At 45.1% G+C, this 21,310-nt stretch overlaps 1 protein-coding gene across 1 annotated transcript in view; it reads right to left on the reverse strand.

The window, feature by feature from the left end:
• The window catches only part of EZR (ezrin), a 48,985-nt gene extending 27,703 nt beyond the window's left edge, over positions 1–21,282 (reverse strand). The window contains exon 1 of the mRNA XM_029944163.1: positions 21,123–21,282. Coding sequence (XP_029800023.1) covers positions 21,123–21,134 — 12 coding nt within the window. The 5' untranslated portion in view covers positions 21,135–21,282. The remainder of the gene's footprint in view (positions 1–21,122) is intronic.
• Positions 21,283–21,310: the final 28 nt, after the last annotated feature.

The following is a 21,310-nucleotide window of genomic DNA, read 5'->3' on the forward strand; positions in this document are numbered from 1 at the left end:
CACACACACACACACACACATGCACCCCACGCAGTCTACCGTGTAGGTGGTAGTTGAACTCCTGTCTCCCTCCCCATGTGACTCCAACAGAAAATAAGAAACAAAGCCATACTGAGAGATCCAAAATGTTAGGACACCCAGGGAACCAGGCTTCACCGTACCTCGCTATCTAATAAGTTTAGATAATGGAGTTAAATTAGCAATAGCTTTTTAAGCTTCACAGACTAGAAAGAATGAGGTCTTTCCATGGTGATATATCATGTCATGATTTTAGAACAACAGGACTTGCTCAGACACAAGTCACGAAAACATGTGGATGAAGATGCCGGAAATTGTCTGAAGAAATGAGGCTCTAATGAGGATAGTGCAGATTTTTCACACTGGCCTTATTTAGCAGAAAAATCTTTCTTTTTGCCCCAGCAGCCTGGCTTAATGGGGAACCTGTGTTCTCATTTCAGTAAGACAGGCAAGTTTTTGATTACTAGAGTGTCAGTATATGCTGCTGGTCTGTACTTGAAACAAATGTTTTAAAAACAAAAACAGGAATGAGCTGAAGTTTTTTTTCTAAAATAAGAAAACTGGCCAGTAAAAATTCTTAATCTAAGCAGAATGCCATGCGTGTTTATTTTTTATGAACTGTGACTGTTTCACAGGTGTATGTGCCACGAGAATTTAACACATAAACCCATCTTTGCCTTAGTTAACGGAGTTAATGAAAACCTAACTGTAATCCTATCTCTGTCCTTCTTCTGCTTAATAATCTACTCTTTAAAAAATTCTATTGCTGTTCTTATGGGTTAGCTCAGCTCCAAACTGTGACACTAGATGCCAATGAACCGTAATGGCTTTACCTCCCGGTTCCCAGCCCACCCCGGCTAGTGGGCCGTGGCATGCCCTGGAGGCTCGCTCACTCTACAAGTACTCATCAAATACCTACTGGGTGCCCTGGGTACCATGGGGCACCGCTGACCTCTCTTACCCCTCTGTCACTTACAACACAATCAATAGAGATGCGTCTCGAGGAGCTCCCATTCATAGTTACTGCCTAATGGGTCCAACTATGAGAATCCCCAAAGCAGCCCGAGTTCCTGGGCCTCAGCCCAAGAAAGCAATTTTCAAGACCAGCTGAATTCAGGGATCACTGAAACACGGGCAAGAGAACAGCGACCAGGGGGCCCGGGGCTGGGAGCTGCGGCTGCAGCCTGAGAACTTCGTCCCGCTGGGCCTCACCCCCCGTATCTGCAGGCTGAGGTCTGGGACTAGAAGTCCTGAGGTCCTTTCTGCCTCAGAAATGCTCGGGCTAACGTCCAGCAGCACCAGGGAGGTGTGGGAGTGCAAGGCAAGCCGGGGCTGTGCGAACAGGCGGGCTGACTCCTCAGGAGAGCTCTGTGGGTGCACCAGGAAGTCAGGAGGAAAATAGCTAACGGTGATGCTATTCAAAGCTGGCCAGGAGACGCTTTTCAGGGGCAAAAGGAAAGCTCATATGAGTTTTCACATTTCCAGGAGGGAAAATGGATCTGTCTGGCTGGACACGTAGCACAGGTTTCATTGCTCTGATGCAACGGACACCTTTTTTCCCCAAGAAGAGAATGTAAGTGTGTTAAGCCACAATTTTTTCTTTTTACATAAATTCTATCAACAATTTACCCTATTAAAACAAAAATAAATTGGCTCAGTCGGTTAAGAGACTGAGTCTTGATTTTGGCTCAGGTCATGATTTCATGGTTCAGGAGTTTGAGCCCCGTGTCTGACAGTGCAGTCTGCTTGGGATTCATTCTCTCTGCCCCTCCCACCTATGCTCTCTCAGGATATTAAACTTAAAGAAAAAATAAAAATAAAAATAAACCCATTGTTCTCTTTGCTCACCCCTCCAGAAAGCTGAGAAATCAGAAGCACAAGCCTGTTGGCAGGTAGGTGACCAACACCCACCTCCCTAGGCATCTGGCCAATCTCCATGCAGCGGTCCGTACCATCCCAGCCAATCCCCGTGCAGTGGTCCACATCATGAAGAAAGCCACTTCCCCCACGTTTTTAACCCAAAGTACTATAACTGGAAATGTTTTATTATGAGAGATCTCCCAACTGTAACATTCTATAACTCAAAAATTATCTGAGCAACTTCTGACACCACCCAAGCCAGGGGCTGTGCGGTTCTGGGGAACATTATCGGACCTTTACCAGGAGAAAGAGAAAGGTGATACAAAGTGGGGGCTATCTGGAGGTCACAGATGTTAAGGTGACTTCCGTTTCCTTCTTTAACGGAAAGGCTTCAGTGTCTTTGTTGTGTTAATCTCTCTGGTGCAAAATCCCAGGACAGTGTCCTAGTCAGGTAATGTTCTACCCATAGAAGTTTCTTCCATGGAATATCCCACAAAGGACCAATTATGTTTCAGAATAGACTCTGGAAAACATGATATCTGAGTCTTCCCAGTTTATTTGATCAAAATGGTATCGAAAATGCCTTCTACGAGTCTGAGAGGCGTAAAAAAGATATTGAGTTGACAATGAACTATTGTATTTTACTTCTAACCTACAGATGACTGCTAAATTTTGGCTGTCTTAATATCTCCGAGTTCTTTCTCTTGTTTTGGTTAATAAACCTAGTGATGCCATTTTTCCTTTGGGAAATGCCCATTTCCTTCTGAAATACATTAAACGTGGTTCTAATCACACTTTTTACAGAATAAATTCATAGTGCACTAAAGACCAAGACAAGAAGGAAACACTGAAGACGAATTCCTCTACAAACTTACAGGCAAGCACTCATTTGTCTTCTTGGGCAAGGCAATCAGATTTCACTTTAGTGGGGGGCGAGGGCGGGGGGAGAAAGTTTACAGTGATTATTCTACCCACTTAAGAAGCAGGGAAACCATTTGAAATAGAAAGGGAAATAGAAACGGTAACCGCTGAATGTTTGAATTTAAGGCACTGGATTCAGGGATAACAGATTAATCCCTCTACTATCACACCTGCATTTACTCAAAAATTAGCTTAAGTAGAACTATCCAAGCACCACCAAGATTACATTGAGAGCTTGACCTTTCATAATCACTTAAAAATGTCAGCTCTGTTTTCCGACATTCCAGCCTTCTTCCAAAGGTGCCACTTCAGCAACTTCTAACAGCTTTCAAATATTTGGATAAGACCTTTCAAATACTTAGAAATGCTCTGATAGGAAGTAGATACAATAAACTTTCTCCCACAAATGGGGGAAGCAGGGGAGTGGAACGAGGAAAAATTCTCACAACTGATAATAAATAATTTAAAGCAGTTTTCTGAGATGCTATTTTGGTTCCTGTAATTCAATAATTACAGAGACCATTGTATTTTGATTTTCATGTTGAGTCATTATGTCTTCTTTTTTTTTTAATAACAGCTTTGTCGAAATGTTAACTTACACATAATTCCCCCATTTCAAACATGCAATTCAGTGGTTTTCAGCAGAGTTATGCAACCAGCACCGCCATCTAATTTTAGAGCATTTCATTCCCTTGAAAGAAACCCGGTGCTCATTAGCAGTCACTCCTCCCAATTCTCCTCTGTCCCCGGCCCTGAGAATCACTAATCTACTTTTTGTCTCCACAGATTTGCCTGTTCAACAGGGCATATAACCACGTGGCCTTCTGGTGCACAGTGTTTGAGGTTCATCCGAGATGCGGCCCATCCTGGCGCCTCCCTCTTTACCGCCAGGAACATTCCAGTGCACAACACAGCACTGCTGTCCATCCACCCACCACTGGGGCCCTTTGGGTTGAGATCTTAACGGGCTCCAGGCTCCATGCTTTAGTGATCGTAAACATGAAAGAGCTGGAAAACAACATCGTTAACTAGACTACCTACAGTCAGTTTGGTATTCAAAATAAGAATAAAAAATCCTTAGGGGAAAACAAAGATGCAAGAAAAATGAATTGTTATGCGTTTATTTATTTAAAAGGTTTTATTTTTAAGTAATCTCTACACCCGATGCGGGGCTTGAAACCACAGCCCTGAGACCTAGAGCCACGTGCTCCACTGACTGAGCCGGCCCAGCAACTCAGAAAAATGGATTTCTGAAAACAAATTTACGTTTCTTGCTGTAAGCTGTAGTAAATGAAAATATTCTATGTGCTCAGGACGACGGTCCAAGCTGCCAGACTGAGGTGAACACAGCAAACACTGAGTCCTACACTCGCACACCTGCTCTCCAGAAGCCGGCAGCACGTTGGCCACCATGAATGCTAGTCAACTCCTTCACCTCACAGGTGAAGAGCACTGGGGGCTCCCCACCAAGGCGCAGCGGGGAGAACCCAGGCTCCGGCTCAAGGTTCTCCCAAGTGAATCAAGCTCTTGCTCTAATTGTTAAGTGGGGGGGCGGAGTCTTCTGTTGGACATTTAACTCTGATGGTGGCGGGCATGCTGGTTACCACCACAAACACCTCCAGAGCCCCGTTCACTGCTGCACAAAGGACGCGGCTACACCAGATGCGCTGTATGGAATCTGGTGTCCCTTGGTCAGGGTTTAGGAAGTACAGCCGACCCCACCTTCTAAGTTACTCCCTGGGTCCTCAGTGCTCTGCCAACCTGCACACGCAAAAGGATCTCCTGAAGAGCTTGCTGACATAGTGTTCCGGGCCCCAGGCCCAGGGTCTGACTCAGGAAGCTGGGATGGAGCCCCCCGGTCTACACAGCCCTACCAAACTCACAGGGGGAACCACCCCGGGCCAGCCACTGCTCTCAGGGAAAGAGGTTACTATCCTGAACAAGAAGCCACAACACCGTATGGCAAAATTAATGCATTTATTGGAGTTACTTATAATCCACTATATGGAAATATCTTTACTAAATTTTCATTCATAAAATAATTGCAGACCTCTACTCTCCCATCCCATACATTCCATATCCCAACAGATGGATGCCTATTTTGGTCATCTCTCTGGATCCTGATCTTTGAGATAAAGATCAAGTTATTAGGAGCAATACTCCAACTCAATAAATCATAACATTAGCTACGACACACAGTGGTAATTTTTCACAAATGCTAACTAATAACCATCCTCCATAAACATTACCATTAACTTAGCAAACCTTAGTCACCTTAGTGTAGAGATGCAGACACATGAATTCAGCCAAGGAAAGCAAAGCTGGAAAGCCCCAAAGGAAAGTGGATTTTTTGGCTTTTCCCCGTCTGTATCATCAGCCCTTTTTATGGGATCATGGTAATGACTATGATTTACAAGATAACTTTTTTCTACCTAGGATATAAAATGTTTCTCTTAGTTAAATGTACATTGTTGCTCCCAGTAACACTGTTTATATAAACAACAAAATTATATAGAAGTAGCTGTCATTGAAAATCCAGTGACCAGATTTTATATTCTTAGAGCTTCTAATAAGCATATAATTAGAAGAGCCCAACTCCTTTGGGCTTTTACTCAAGAAAGCCAGTCCAGAAACCACCCTGTGACTGCACACCATTCTCTTAAGGACAGAGAGGCCAAAGAAAAACCAGTATGTTGCCATGGGGAGATTATTTACCAAAATAGCACAACACCGATGATGTACAGAGAGAAGACAGGTAAAATAGAAATGTGGTCCTTAAAACACGATTGCGCATTAAATGGAGCAAACTCTACATGACCTGATACTGCAATGGCAAAAACACCAGCACCACAGTCGTCAGAGGTGGGGAGGTGGCAGTCCCTCCTGAAATGTTCCCACCACCAGCAGAGCCACATGCCACCACACACCAAAGCAGGCTGGGCTCAAAGCTTAAAATTCCAGAGATACATGTTTAAGTGCTAGCTTTAACACCAGACTTGAGATTTATGGACCTTTAGAGAAGGTGGAAATTAACAGTAAAAGTACATCTTACTAATTCACTAACAGCAAATCTGTAAATCAATGGATAATGACTCACAATATTGCTGTTCCTTTCTTTCAAGCTCTTCTGTATCTTACATTTAAATTATACCCAATCACATCATTTCTTTCAAGATTAAAGAAACTGAGTGGCATGAACAAACTGACCTCACTGTCTGGGATGGAAAATTTTTCAGATGCCAAAGAGAAGGTTATCTCTACCTTTGCAAATGTAAAGAGTCTAGAGTTATAACAAAAATGATCAGTGAATTCAGTAAAAATTCTATGCATCACTGTTTTGTCTGTAGCACAGCAAACCACTGAAGACAGAGGGCAGAATAGATATAAAATGCATGTTCTGATCGTTTCCAAATAGGTATACAAAACTAGGCCAACATACTGGCCTTTTACTGCCTCATAATAGCAATAATAAAGTCATCACATGTTAAGGCTGACAAGAGACCAATTGTTACAGCTCTGATAACCAAGTGCTGGTCCTCAGTTCCCAGTAATTCCTGTAACCTTCCTTGGAATCACGGCGGGTGGTCCCACCATTCCTGGGAATAGCGGTACTGACAGTCACAGAGAAGGATGGGCGATGCTGCTGGCGGCTGTCCTCCCTTCTCGTGGTGCCCATCACGGGGCTCCAGACAGTCCATTCCCGGTGATGGTGGTCATTTCCCCTGGAGGACAATTCAAGCTTGGCTAATGTGTAAGCTGATGTTAGCAGTTCGTGGGAGCCTGAGAATGTCCCAGGTGGAGTTCTGTCAAGAAACCAAATTAGGGGCGCCTGGGTGGCTCAGTTGGTTGAGCGTCTGACTTTGGCTCAGGTCATGATCTCACGGTTTGTGGGTTTGAGCCCCGCATCGGGCTCTGTGCTGACAGCTAGCTCAGAGCCTGGAGCCTGTCTTCGGATTCTGTGTCTCCCTCTCTCTCTGACCCTCCCCTGCTCATGCTGTTTCTCTCTCTCAAAAAAACAAAAACCTATAAAAAAAACCCAAAAAACCTACCGGCGGGGGGGGGAGAAACCAAATTAACCCGCCGCAATCTAGTGGGTTATTACCCTTCCGGATTAAAGCAATTCTGTGCCCTGCCCTCCCCTCCTACTCCTTCTAGATGGGGGTGTAAAGAAAAAAGAAAAAAAGCAGCGGTTGGTTAGCATTTGCCCAGGTGTTAACTACTAATGAAAAATAAGATCACAATCACAGAGTTCAATGACAAATGAGACAGCTCAACTCCATTAGAAACCAAATAGCTGTAAGTAAAGCGTCTGACTTGGGGTCAGGTCATGATCTCAACAGCTCCTTGAGTTTGAGCCAAACATCACATTCTCTGCTGTCAGTGCAGAGCCCCTTCAGATCCTCTGTCCCCCCACCGCCCACCCTGCCCCTACCCGAGTGTGTGCGCACTCTAAAATGTAAACCCTGAAAAAAACTTTTTTAACAAGTTAATATGGGGGTGAGTGTGCCAGGTCCCTGCCTCCTACCCCAAGAGCATTTGACACCATGGGGTGGGCAACCATATCAATGTAACAAGAATTCAGTATCGCTTTATGGAATTTTGAGGGGAACTTAATCACAGAAGTTAGCACTACCCTTTACCTCCTTTCTTAACTTTAGGAAAAGTTAAATTTCTAATGTGCAGCGGACAATAGGCCAGAGTGTTAACATCACAGCTTGGTCCTGGGACTTCCAAAGAAATTCCATGTTTCAGGTATCTCTACACGTTATATTTTATATCACATTTTCATACTATATAAGTGTATATATTATAAGTGGAACTAAAGTAGTAACAAGGTACAACTATTTTGTAGGGAGAGTCTTCTAAATGCTTGGGGAGAGGTGAAAAGTTATCCTTGTCCAACTACTTTCTTTGAAAGGCTGAGGAAACTGAGGCCCAGAAAAATGTATGCAACTTCCTCAACTTCTGATATCAGCTACTAAAAATACTTATTTATAGGTATTCAACGTTACTTGAATGTTATTCCTAAAGTTGTATCTTTCAATAAGTCAATGATTTTAATTTTTTTTTACATTTATTTATTTTTGAGACAGAATGTGAACTAGTGGGGGCAGAGAGAGAAAGAGACACAGAATCCGAAGCAGGCTCCAGGCTCTGAGCTAGCAGTCAGCACAGAGCCTGACGCAGGGCCTGACTGAGCCACCCAGGTGCCCCAATGATTTTAATTTCTGAATTGAAAAGTTTGTATTTCCAAATTCCAGGGTAAAAATTATGTGAAAGGATAGATATACAAAAGCAAAAAGGCCAGATCAACTAATATCCATCTCATAATTTCAAGAACATGTAATGAAACCCCAAGTCTTTCTAAATGGCTCCTTTTGCTTCTGAAAGCAAGCCACTTCCTGCCCCCAGACCCACTTCCTGTCAGGCAGGGCTGCAGTACAAAAGAGCAGACAAACCAGTCCTGTTTGTACTCATTACAGAGAAAAATCACAGACCTCAGAGCTAGAAGGGAACTTTCTGAGCAGCTCCATCAAAAAGATCAGCTCCTACTACTTGAAAACTGGGCTGGGAACATTTCGTGCTCCCCTCTGTTCATGGGCTCAGGTGCGGCTTCTGGAAAGAGGAAACAGAGGCAAGAAGACACTGCTTCCCAGACACCTGACAAATGAAAGGATCGTCCCTCTCACCCAAGTTCCAGTGATCCATGCAGAGGAATACTGGTGGACATTTTCATACCTGCTTGAGGGCGTGTATTCCTGAGGCCTGCTAGGGGTGCGTTTTAAAGAACCATTTTTTGTGAGGCTCTGGTAGGTAGGAATGACATCCACTGTGTGTCGAGACTTAACATGGGCACTAAAGTAGCTACAACGCTTACGACACCTGACCTAGGAAAGGGGAAGCAATGATCCAAGAGTGTCCCGTTCCACAAAAGAAACTCTTCCCAGAAACACAGATGCCATCTATCTCCTTTGCTCCCCACTCAAAGGTCACTTTCTCTTTACCTAATAAGCTTGTGAAGTCCTGGTTCTGGAACATGTGATTTCAGTTTTGCTAGATGTGTCATACATACTTCAGCCTCAATTTAGTCCACTGAAAAGGGATTAATTATATCCACCAACTGAGGATCCCATAAAAGAAAAAAAGGGACAAGGCCAAGGTGGCCATCACCTGCTGCAATGATTTTTAATTCCAGGCTCATAAAATACAGGAAATTAAAGGCCTATAGATTAAATTTCACTACCCACTTGGCATGTACTATTTTCTTTGTAAAGTTAGAAGTGGTTTCTGACCACTGAAGGGTCTGAAGGGTTTCTCCTTTCTAACCTGCTGGGGGTGGCACAGGGCAGGGGAAGCCTATGAAAGAATAGAAATGTCTGAGCAGCAAAATACTTTCCACAAACCTGTTGTTTTAGGGAAGGACACATAAGATAAATTGTACTTAAATCTTGTGCCATTTCTTTGACAAATCTTCACCTCTGCTTAAGATCCCATGTGCAGTAGGGGTGTCTGGCTGGCTTAGTCGGTGAAGCACTGAGCCCCATGTTGGGTGTAGAGAGTTTCAAAAATAAAAAATGTTGGGGCACCTGGGTGGCTCAGTCGGTTAAGCGTCCGGCTTTGGCTCAGGTCATGATCTTATGTTCGTGGGTTCGAGCCCCTCGTCAGGCTCTGTGCTGACTGACAGCTAGCTCAGAGCCTGGAGCCTGCTTCCGATTCTGTGTCTCCCTCTCTCTCTGACCCTCCCCTGATGGTGCTGTCTCTGTCTGTCTCTCAAAAAAAATAAATTAAAAAAAATTAAAAAAATTAAAATAGAAATAAAAAACGTTAAAATCACATATGCAATAATATTTGGGGGTGTACCCCAAACATTTCCCTCGTAAGAAGCCTAGGCAAAATATATTTGAATTTGACCAAGAAGCTTTTACTTTTGACATCTTCAAAAATAGAGAGCAAGACCCCATTAGCTTTTTAAAAAAAAACCCCTATTAAATCAGTAAGCTAACAAAATTGCTTGCATAAGCACGTTTCAACAAAACTTAAACAGCCCAGTGTTTCTGAAATTATACTACGTGGGGGGGGGGGGGAAACAAAACAAAACTCTTCAATTTATACTTGGTCACAATCTGGTCTGTCAAGTCCCGGATGGATTACATCTCTGCACATAATTAGTGGAAGGGGGAGCACACAACGGCCCCCCCTCCTGCAGCACAGACCTGGCCGCTTCCAGTCTCAGTGGTCTCAGTGCTCACCGCACACCAGCCTCTAAAAACCCCGCCCCGGAAGGCCCCACGCCTCACGCTCACTTCCAGTTTTCAGCTCTGTAAATGCTGCCATAGAGACAATGACCTATTTCCAGCCAGGGCTGGGAGCATGACACAACCCCTCCCCACCTCCGTCCTCCCAGGATCCTGGGAATCCAGAGGAACTGGAACTGGCTGGGAACAAGCACTTCTGTGTGTCTTCAAATCAACTGCAGTGTCGACTGGAGGTCCCCGTGAATAAAACACGTATGCAGGAGGTGAGAGGTCCAGACGGCGTTGGCCACTCGTTCCATCAGAACACCCAAGGTCTCCCAAGACCCGCACCCACCCAGGGGTCTGCGGAGAGCCACTCAGCAGGGCCCACCTGGAACTCCAGGTCCCAGGGCAGAGCTGTCCCTTCCTGCTTGCCCTCCAACCACCCCGGCATGTGGCAGTTTGTAAAAGTGACAGCACCTTTCTGTTTCACCCCCATAATGTACTCTGAAGAAACAAACTTTACTTTGGAAAATTTGAAACGTTCACAACAGTAGAGAGAACAGTCCAAGGGCTCCCCCTTCCCTGCGTGTACTTTCACCGAGCTGGACGCCATTAACTTTCCAACAGCCTTGATTCAACTATTCTTCCTGGTAGTTTAAAATAATTTGGGGGGGGGGGGGGCTGGCCTATTTTAGGCCTCATTTCAATTGTAAAACCTTCAGTATGTATCCCTACAAAGGACTCTGAGTACATACATGTGTACATGTGTTATTACACACCCACTAGACCACTATCATATCCAATCTAATTAAAAACTATTCCTTAATATTTAAAATTCAGTTAATATTCAGTTATCCCCCATTGTCTCAAAAACAATGTTTTTACAGTTGAATTCTTCTAATTGTGTCCTGCACTCTGCAGTCTTGTCGTCACACTGTGTTTCCAAGCTGCCCTGTTTGGCCAGTTTCTTGACAAACCTCCAGTTTTCCCCACCCTATCTCCCCATCTAAGTCCCACTTAAGAGTCTCACCCAAATAGCAAGGTATTATGTAAGCAGATACTTGATTTACTTGGTTGTTTACCAAACCACCACCACCACAACAAAACAGACCAAAGCAAACCACTCTCTGTCCAGAGTCCCTGAGAGAATCAAAGCACCTCCACCTCCCGGCAAAGCCTGGCTGAAAACCGACAGCAGTGCTATTACTCCCTAACTTTACGTTAGGGGTTTGGAAGGTTTTTTTTTTTTTAATTTTTTGAGAGTATGCATGAGAGGGGGTAGGCCAAAGAGAGAGGGGGACAGAGGATCCAAATTGGTCTCTGCTGTCAGCACAGAGCCCAAGGTGGGGCTTGAACCCATGCTACCATGAGATCATGACCTGAGTCAAAGTCGAATGCTTAAATGACTGAGCCACCCAGGCACCCGTGGAAGCAGGGATTCTCCCCTTTTTGTTCATCAGGGTATCCCTAGGAGTGAAGAACCTGCACATAGTAGGTGCTCTATTTGTTAATGAACGAGTGGAGGTTACAGAAGCGGGGATGGAGGTGATGTTCACTATAGCAGAAGGAAAATATAATGCATTATTAGGCTAAGTCAGAAAAAGAATGCCCATCATGAGTTATGAAAGCTTTTAATCAGATTACAATTTAGTAGTCAGACTTCCTCTGCCATTTCCTCTGTTCTCTGCGGTGAGAAGCAGCAGTGCGGGGCCGGGGCCAGCAGCTCCTGGGGCTGGGCCCCCGCCCTGCCCGTTAGAACAGGAGGCAGGTCCCTGGAAGCCATCTCCAGGGTGCAGGGGCAGGGCACAGGGAGGTTGACAAGCTTGCCCCAGAACACCCTCTCAGAGGCAGGCATGTTCATCTACTTGATCTGCCAATTAAGTAGGGATTTAAAGTTTGTTCTTGAAGCAGGTAACAATGCCCCCCTTTTTTTTTAATGCCACTTTGCATCTCGCTTTGTGACCAGGAAAAAACAAACAAGCAAATGCAAACAACAGAAAAGAACTTACCCCCAAGTATCTAACATTGTTATAGACAGAACTAAGTCCTATTAAGTAAAATAAAGCAAGCTAACAGGTGGACAGCGAGAGGGTTCTGTTTTAAGGTGGTCTAAATCAGAGACTGAACTATAAACCCATCTACAGTCAGAAATACACAGACTATAGGTCAGAAGTGAATTTCAAAGTGTCAGTGATAAAAAAAAAAAAGCAACTCATTTATATAACATTCTTTCAACTCAAATATCAGATACAAATTGCATTCTTTTAGTGTACGCCAGAAATCTGTCATTACACAATGGCTTAGCAAGTGTGACACAAGATACTAGCACTTTCTCTATAGAACAAAGACCTGCTGGAGGACCAGCCTTGTTTAAAGTATTACCTCAACACCGACCACGCCTGCTGCTGGGTGACATACCCGTCCCCACGCAGGGCCTGCGACACACCTAATCCTGGCTACGAAGACAGGTTATTTGTTCTCTGAGAAGAAATGTTTAAAAACGGGAGTGACTGGTGTGGGTCTGCTGCGAACTATTAGCTTAGTCATAAACATATACGAGGTAACAGAAACTTAATTATTTTTACCCAAAAGCAGGGGTTGGCGAAGAAGTCTTTCTGTGAGGGTCAGAGGAGTATTTCAGGCTCTGCAGGCCATTTCGGTATCTGGTGCAGATTACTGTTCTTTTTTTAAAACTGCAAAAGCCACGCCTAGCTGGCAGCCCCCACAGAGACCGCCGCCATTTCTTCCTAAAGTGAAACAGTTATCTGTGGTAATTATCTGATATGATGATTCTGATACAAAAAGTTTAAAACTGGCTTTCAGGCAAAAATAGAAAAAAAAATAGGAAAGTGTCTTCAAAGTTAACAGAAAGCTCAGCAAAATCTACTCCACTTGGCTACTATAGTTTGATCCTCAGGTGGTATTTGTTCCTTTCTGCTATCAATAAAAGCTGGCTCGTGGTCAGAAATCTTCATTCTGCTTTGAAGGTGAGTTTTCTCCATACATTAGATTAAGACAACTACTGTGTTAATACAGCCTTCCGCTTCTCTGAACCAACATTACCGTTTATCTATATTAAAAACAGCTGAGAGAATGAAAAGTGACTCAGTCAGGGAATACAGAACTGACCGCGGCTGCTGCCTGAAACCCCCTTCTGCTCTGTGCACCGGGGAGCTCCCTGGCACCCTCGGCACCCGCCTAAGCGGCTCACCAGCCGGGAGGCCTGCCCCAGCTCTCCAGGGACACTCGCTCTCCTCCCAGAGGCATCTCCCTTATCGTACTTACTAGACTGCACTAGAATTCTGTGCTCACGCATCTGACTCCCCTTAGCCTGTGGAGCCCTTGAAGGCAACAATGTAGCTTATTTATTTTCATAGTTCTCCCACCCAGAATGTAATGGCATAAAAGGCGACTTCGATGAGTAGGGAAGGAACCCAGAGGCCCTCCCGGGGAATTCAGACAACTGGAAGAGGATGAGAGAGTGTTTGTTCCCTTTCACTATATAATCCAAACACTTCATATCGCTGTTTTTCTTAGAAGGCCTAGTGAAAGACTCTACCTAGTTAATAGCAACTTGGAAACTAAAACCTTTAGTTGGAGCTCCCTGTTACACTGAAGTTTGTAAAGCAAGTTTCCAGGAAAAAATGTACACGAGAAATACATAAAGCAGACAGTTAGTACCTGGAGATAAATTATTTGGATTTCAAAGATAGGAAATTTGTCAGGTTACTTCATGTAACATTCTTTTCATGTAAAAACTTTACTCCCATTTTATAGATGACAAAATTGAGGTCCCTGGAAGCTTGCCAAAGTACAGGTAAAATGCTATTTTTTTTTAATGTTTTATTTATTTTTGAGAGAGAGAGAGACAGTGCGAGCAGGGGAGGGTCAGAGAGAGAGAGGGAGACACAGAATCAGAAGACAGGCTCCAGGCTCTGAGCTGTCAGCAGAGAGCCCAATGCAGGGCTCGAACCCACGAACCATGCGATCATGACCTGAGCCGAAGTTGTGGACGCTCAACTGGCTGAGCCACTCGGGTGCCCCATGAGACCATTCTTTATATGGCTCTGCATTTTTATTTGAAAAATTATGTACATTAGCTATACGTTAAGCATTTTTGGCCAAAAGTCTCCATGTCACATTATTGCATAGTTTTCTTAAAACAACAACAAAATGTTTATAGAGGGTTAAGGGTGCCTGTGTGGCTCAGTCAGTTGAGTTCTGGTCATGATCTCAAGGTGAGTTCAAGCCCCGCGCTCAGCCCTTTACTGATGGGGTAGGATTCTCTCTTTTGCCGCCCCTCCCTCACTTGTGCTCCCCCCCCAATAAATAAATAAACTTTAAAAAGACATCTAGAATAAGATCGTCATTCTTTATGTCCACAGGCATGGATGGTTAAGTATCTTAGAAGTGTTATACCCAAGTTTTCAATATCGCCCCCAAAAACCAGAGACTGCCAGGGAGGCTGAGTCACGCGTGCAAAAGCAAAGGGCGGTTTTATTACGGGCTTAGGCCCGGGCTCACAGACTTTACTGGCGCAGTGGATTCATGCTGAGAGCCCCGAACATGGCGGGGTAGGGCCTTTTTTGGGAAGTGGGAGTTACAGGAAATTGTGACACAGGTACAGGGATCCAATCATTATAGCAGTGGACCCAGGACCCTCCCGTAGGGCATAGCTTCTATCTTTAGGCCCTCCCTTAGATATGTTAAAGGTGTTAACTGGCCTTTCCTGATTGGGTGTTACAAGGGTTGGCCCTCCTTCCTTGGGCAATGTGTGCCTTTCTATTGTCTAATGATTCTGAGAAGCTGACACCTAGGCCTCCAAGGTCAGAGTCAATTTGATTCAGATCTGTGTCCTTATAGAAGGAAAATAATGCAACCTTCTAGTCTCTCCAATAAATATCCCACATTTAATTAGTGGCAACCATACATTTTGTGCTTAAATTAGAACTAGTAGGGGCGCCTGGGTGGCTCCGTCGGTTAAGCCTCCGACTTCGGCTCAGGTCAGATCTCACGTTGTGGGTTCCAGCCCCGCATCGGGCTCTGTGCTGACAGCCAGCTCAGAGCCTGGAGCCTGCTTCCGGTTCTGTGTCTCCTCCTCTCTCTGCCCCTCCCCCTCTCATGCTCTGTCTCTTTCTGTATCAAGAATAAATAAAACAGTAAAAAATATATATATATTTTTAAAAGAACTAGTTGGAGTAACTGGGGAATCCCAAATGTAATTACTACTAAAATGAAATAAAATATAAGGAATAACTCAAAATGCATTCAGTGATTTTAACATAAGACTTAATTTTATAGCTTCAGATTAGAGGTGAAATGTCTAAATACTTTAAGAAAGCAAGCATAGGGGCACCTGGGTGGCTCAGTCGGTTAAGCCTCCGACTTCGGCTCAGGTCAGATCTCACGTTTCTGGGTTCGAGCTCCACGTCAGGCTCTGTGCTGACAGCTAGCTCGGAGCCTGGAGCCTGCTTCCGGTTCTGTGTCTCCTTCGCTCTCTGCCCCTCCCCCTCTCATGCTGCGTCTCTCTTTGTATCAAAATAAATAAAACATGTAAAAAAAAGTTAAAAAAAAAAAAGCAAGCATATATATACTGAATCATCCTAAAATCTTCAAATTGTCAAAAATACACAGAATTAAAATAAAGAAATTATGATAATTCAGTAAGAATAGTAATGTTTTCCTTTCCCAATCTATGTAATTGTAAACTGATTAAAATGTGTTAGAAATCACATTACTACTTAGTAAAAGGCGAAAGATTTATGCGATCTGAAGAGAAACCAGAGTATCACATTACTACTTAGAACAGTAACAAAGGAGGGGCACCTGGGTGGTGCAGTCGGTTGGTTAAGTGACTTCAGCTCAGGTCATGAGCTCACAGTTCGTGGGTTCGAGCCCCACCACTGGACTCTGCTTACAGCTCAGAGCCTGGAGACTGCTTTGGATTCTGTGTCTCCCTTTCTCTGCCTGCACTCTGTCTGTTTCTCTCTCAAAATAAATAAAACATTAAAAAATAAATAAATAAGGACAGTAACTAAGGAGAGAGGCCAGTGTGGAAGGCCTGAAGAGAAAAGAGGTACATAAATAAGAATGAGATTTCTTTCTTCCCTGCCACTTAGTGGAAAATGGCCATCTTTTTTCCCCTTTTAAAACAAAGACAGCCAAAATTTGAGAGAGCCCACCAGTCACAGCCGAATTAAGCTCTGCAACCAACTTCGCAGAGAGAAGTTCAAATCAGAGAGATCCAATTGGACATCTTAGCTCCTTGTCTTTCTGGAATTTGAGAACCACCCATCTATCTCCTTGATCCCCACCCCAGCCATATTCCAAATACCAATGATGGCACCCAAGGCATTTAAGCTGGAACTTGAGGAAGGGGATTGTTGTGTATCCACTCCCAAGCCTGCAAGAACATCTGCCTGAACGGGTGCTCTGGAATCCCACTGGATTTTGCTGCCCCCTAAGCACCCCCCAGGCTCTGGTCTCTGCTCACACACAGCTGCCAGTATCGAGGGCCTCACCGCATTGTTGGGGCACCAAAGGAGGGACTACATGAAAACTGACCCTTTCTTACGAAGTCAGCAATTCCCAAAGTCTGGGGGCTTATCGGAGCCATCTGGGGAGCTTACTGAAAGCTCAAGTGCCCAATCCTACCTGGCCCTGGAGACGGGGGAATTCAGTAGGACTGTGAGGGACCCAAAAATCTTCAGGTCTCCAGGTGATAATACTAAAGTTGGAGAACACGGCACTAAATTAATCCTAACCTTTAACTTTATGTCTTTGTGATGTGTACACACACTCAGGAGAAAAATTAGAAGCTACTAGATTACTTTTAGTTTATGTAGATTTAAAAATACTGTAGCTTAAGAAAACTACTGACATCTGTATTTCAGGAAGTAGCCGTTATAATAACAAAAGGAGTACTCCTTTCATCATTTAGTCACAAATTTACTAGCAAGTACGAACCAAACTCTTAGCCCTCACTCCCACACCTGGCCCCTTTCCAGGTTCCTTATCTCAGTGAATGGCACTACCATCCATCCAGTTATGCAATCCATCACGAAGTCCTGCCACGCGTACCTCCCAAAGAGCTCCCCAACACACCCACTTCTCTCCATTTGCATCACACTCCGTGGTCGATGCTATTACCACCTCTCACTTGGGCTCCTCCAATAGTCTACAGTCTCTACCTCTTGCCTCCTACTGACTCTCCAGTAGCAGCTACAAGGACCCTTCAAAAGCCAATCTGATCAGGTCACTTCCTTGCAATTAACACCCATCAGTGCTTCCCTGGGTTAAGCCCTGAAAATGCCCTCTTTTGACCTACTAGGCTATGAGCAGCCGGCCTGTTTTTCTCTGTAGCTCTACTCGTCCATTTCTGGAACCCACTCCTACCACAGGACCTTTACACAAGTGGGTTCCCTCTGCCTGCTATGCTCCTTGCCTCCCTCCTTCACCTAGTGAATGGCTCTGCCTTCTTTACATTGCTCAAGAGTCATTGCCTCCTGGGGGTGCCACCCTGTCCTTGATAAACACTCCCCCCCAACCACCACCACCACACCCCACACCTGCCATTATACATACTCGACTTATTTTGGGATTATTGTCTGTCCCCCTCAACAGACTGTAAACCCATGATGACAGCGAGTATTTCTGTGCCTGCTCATGTGGCCTCAACATCTACCATACTAACGCATAATGCCTGCACTAATGGATGAATGTACAGACTCATTGTGCCCTGCAGTGTGGTGATGACAAATGACTAGTCCTAGCCAGCTCTTCTCACGAGCACATGGGAAAATCTTAGCTATCTAATTCACCATCTGCCCATGGTGGAGGAGGAGGATACACAGAAAACAGATCCCATGGGTGCGTCTCAACTATGAGGGGGATGGAAAATGGATCAGTGCATATTCAGTAAATCCCGTGCCTATTGAAATATTTAGTGGACATTGTCTCATGTAACATTATGAATTAAGGACTGCCAGCAGCCCCATTTTATAGGCAAGGAGCCTGCAGAAACAAGAACTTATTCCACACTGGGTATCTACCCAAGGGAAGAAAAAATTAGTGGCAAAGGCTGTATTTTCCCAGGGAGGCAAGGTAATCTAAGAAATTGTCTTAAAATTTTGGCAAAGGGCGGAATTTTGAAAGTGTTTTCAGTTTCCCTACTGAAGGGAATATTTGCTTTTATAGTAGAAACTTCCACGTCAGAACTTTAGAAATGAGCAGCTTCAGCGTCTGCCAGGACCACTTCAGGCAGCTCAGTGCTGAGCTCAGAGAACAGATTTAGAGAGCCCGGCCTTGAATGCAACACCCTTTTCATTCCTAAGTTTGATGGCTGTGGTTTTCCTTCCTACAGCCCCGACCTCCTTCCTATCAGGATGAAGAGAGCAAGTGCGGTGGTAAGAAGGCAGGAGGAAGGGGGCTCCCCCTTGGCTAAACCACAGGCACAGTGACTGCTTCCTGAGGCACAAACCCCCCTGCACCTCTCCTCAAATGAGAAGGACCCACAAGGCCAAACATATCAGCTGAGCAGAGGGCCTGGGGTCTTCTAGACCTCAGATCCTTCTCCCTCGGCAGGCTACAAGCTGCACGGGAGTCGAGGCCCAGAGCCGTTGTGGGAAGAGAAAAACCCGACTACAGTCTCTCCCTCGGAGTGCCCAGGCCAACCAAATCCTACCCACAGGCCTTGAGCAACACTCAGCCGAAAGTAACTTCCCAACGAAGTCTGCCCATTTCCCCATCGATGATTTTCCTCTTAATTGTGTGGCACTTGACTTAAGCCTCCTTCCCTCTTCGGTGGCACTCAGAGTGTCTCAGCTTCTATTTTTGCATTTGCATGTGTCTGGGCTCGGTCGGACTAGAAGCTCCCTGAAGACAAGCCGCCTCACCCACCCACACCTTGCACGTGCAGCTTGCAGGATAGACGCTTGCAAAATGAGTGAACACTCAACCTTTCTAGCAAGTAGTGATTCAAGAAGCGGTATTGAGAGGAAAAGCAGCAAACAGATTTCATTTATACTGTTTTATAAATAAAGTTGTCCATTCACAGTCTGGAGATCAATTAAAACTACTGCTGAATTCAAAGGCCCCAAACCCCAACTATTCAGATGTTCCTTTATTTACACATACAATTATAATACGCCCACCATAAGAAATACAAAGAGAGCCTTAAAAAGGAAGGAAATTCTAACACATACTCCCGCATGGATGAACCCTGAGGTCATTACACTAAAATGAGCCAGACACATACTGTGTGATTGATTCCACTTACAGGAGGGACCTAGAGCAGTCGAAGTCACAGAGACAGGAAGTGAAGGGTGGGTGCCAGGGGCTGGAGGAGGGGACCGAGAGTTAGTGTTTAATGGGTACAGCGTTTCCTGTTTCAAAAGATGAAAATGTTCTACAGATGGATGCGCTGGTGAATGTACTTAATGCCACTGAACTCTGTGCTTAAAAATGGCTAATACAGTAAACTGAATGTTATGTATCATTTTACTGCAACAAAATTACAGTTCATTTTGAGAAATAAAAGCAGGAACAGGAAACTGGTTTACTGACTTTTTTCAGAGTGATATCTTCAAAGCTTAACTCTGCATCTTTTCTTTTAGTGAAAGAAAGCAAGCCATCCCTGCAATAATATCTTGACCATTGCTCTGCACAAGGCTGCAGGGGGCCTGGGCCCCAAGGAAGGCTGTGTTTAGGTCAGGTTTATAGCATAAGCACTGTAAAGCCTGGATATTAGGTGCAAGTCTGAAATGAAAAAATTTCGTGGGGGCTTCCCGAGTGGCTCAGTCAGTTGAGCGTGACTCTTGATTTTGGCTCAGGCCATGACCCCAGGGTGTGGGGTGGAGTTCTGCTTCCCTCTGCACTGAGCATGGCGGCGCCTGCTTGAGAGTCTCACTCTCTCCCCCACCCACCCCTGCCCCCTCTACTTGTGCATTCTAAAAAAAAAAATTAATAGAAAAATAAATTCTGTGTAGGAAAACAAATTTCTTCATCACGCATGAATCATTTTAATTATGTAATTCAGGAAAAAAAAAACCTATATTGGCTTCTGGAACTGACAGCATATTAACACAATAATTTATTTAACCCAACAGTACAGATTTTATTAAGAACGGCTCCTTTTAGAGAATCTACAATTTAATGGTAGAAAAAGCACATACACATCGACTACAAAACCAAAATATTTGAAAAACTAGAAAAATTCCGTATGTATCTTTGATTGCAATTTTCCATGAATCCAGAAATTTTCTCCATGATTCAAAACCATTAAAAAAAAAAAAGTTAACGCCTCTCTGCAGCTCCGGTCACCGCTCACCTGTGTTAAAGCAGGTACGTCTACACAACTTTCCAAGAAATGCGGGTCACAAAGCACCCGCTCCCACAAGTTCAGTGCAAGCGTATCACCCGTGGCCTGACCTGCAATCTAACCCCGGGAGCGGCCAAGTCAGATTCAGGGGACAGAGGCGCGGGGGCCCGAACCAGCTGACGTCTATGATGCGGCCCAGGAACGCGCGACCAGAGCGCAGGGCAGCCTTTCTCCATCTGCAACTGAAGTTCATTACCAAACCGCTTTCAGAGCTAGAAATCCTGCTGCCACCAGCAAATTCCCGGGTTAAGAGAGCGCAGCTGCACAGGCCTGGCAGGAAGCCGCCCGCCAGAAGGATGGGGGTCTTAGCTGGACGCCCTTTAAAGCACCAAAGACTCGGGGTGTATTGGGTTCCGGCGCTTAAAGGCGCTTAAAGGGACTCGGAGTTGATGTGCTCTCGGGTGCCACCTGACTCTCCCGTGATTTAGACTTTTCTTTTTTAAAAAGCTTCTAAGTAGCATTAGAATACACTTTTTTTTCCTTGGAAGCACACCGAACTTTCTTTTTATAAAAGATCAAGTACCGGGGCGGGCGCTCACAAACGAAAAGACGGCGGAAAGAAAAGCAGCACCGTCGCGTTTTCAAAGTTCCACATACAAAAAGGACCAACAGCCCGAAGAGGGGAGCCGACTCCCTGCTCCTGCCCTCTCGCCGCCTGCACGGGAAGCCCCGGGCACAGAGAAGAGCCCCGCCCCCGGCCCACTTACCGGCTTCGGCATTTTCGGTTCCTGACGGGTTTTCCTCAAGCCCCTGGAAACTCGACGCTGCCGCAGCAGTGAGACCGCGCGCGCTCCCGACCTGGAGGCAGACGAGAGCCCTTGAGAGCGCGCCGCAGCCCGTCGCCGTCGCCGCGCCCCACACTCGGCGCCCGCCCCGCGCGCTGCCGCTTCAGAAC

The sequence above is a fragment of the Suricata suricatta genome, chromosome 7 (assembly GCF_006229205.1).
Source record: "Suricata suricatta isolate VVHF042 chromosome 7, meerkat_22Aug2017_6uvM2_HiC, whole genome shotgun sequence".
NCBI classification, from domain to species: domain Eukaryota; kingdom Metazoa; phylum Chordata; class Mammalia; order Carnivora; family Herpestidae; genus Suricata; species Suricata suricatta.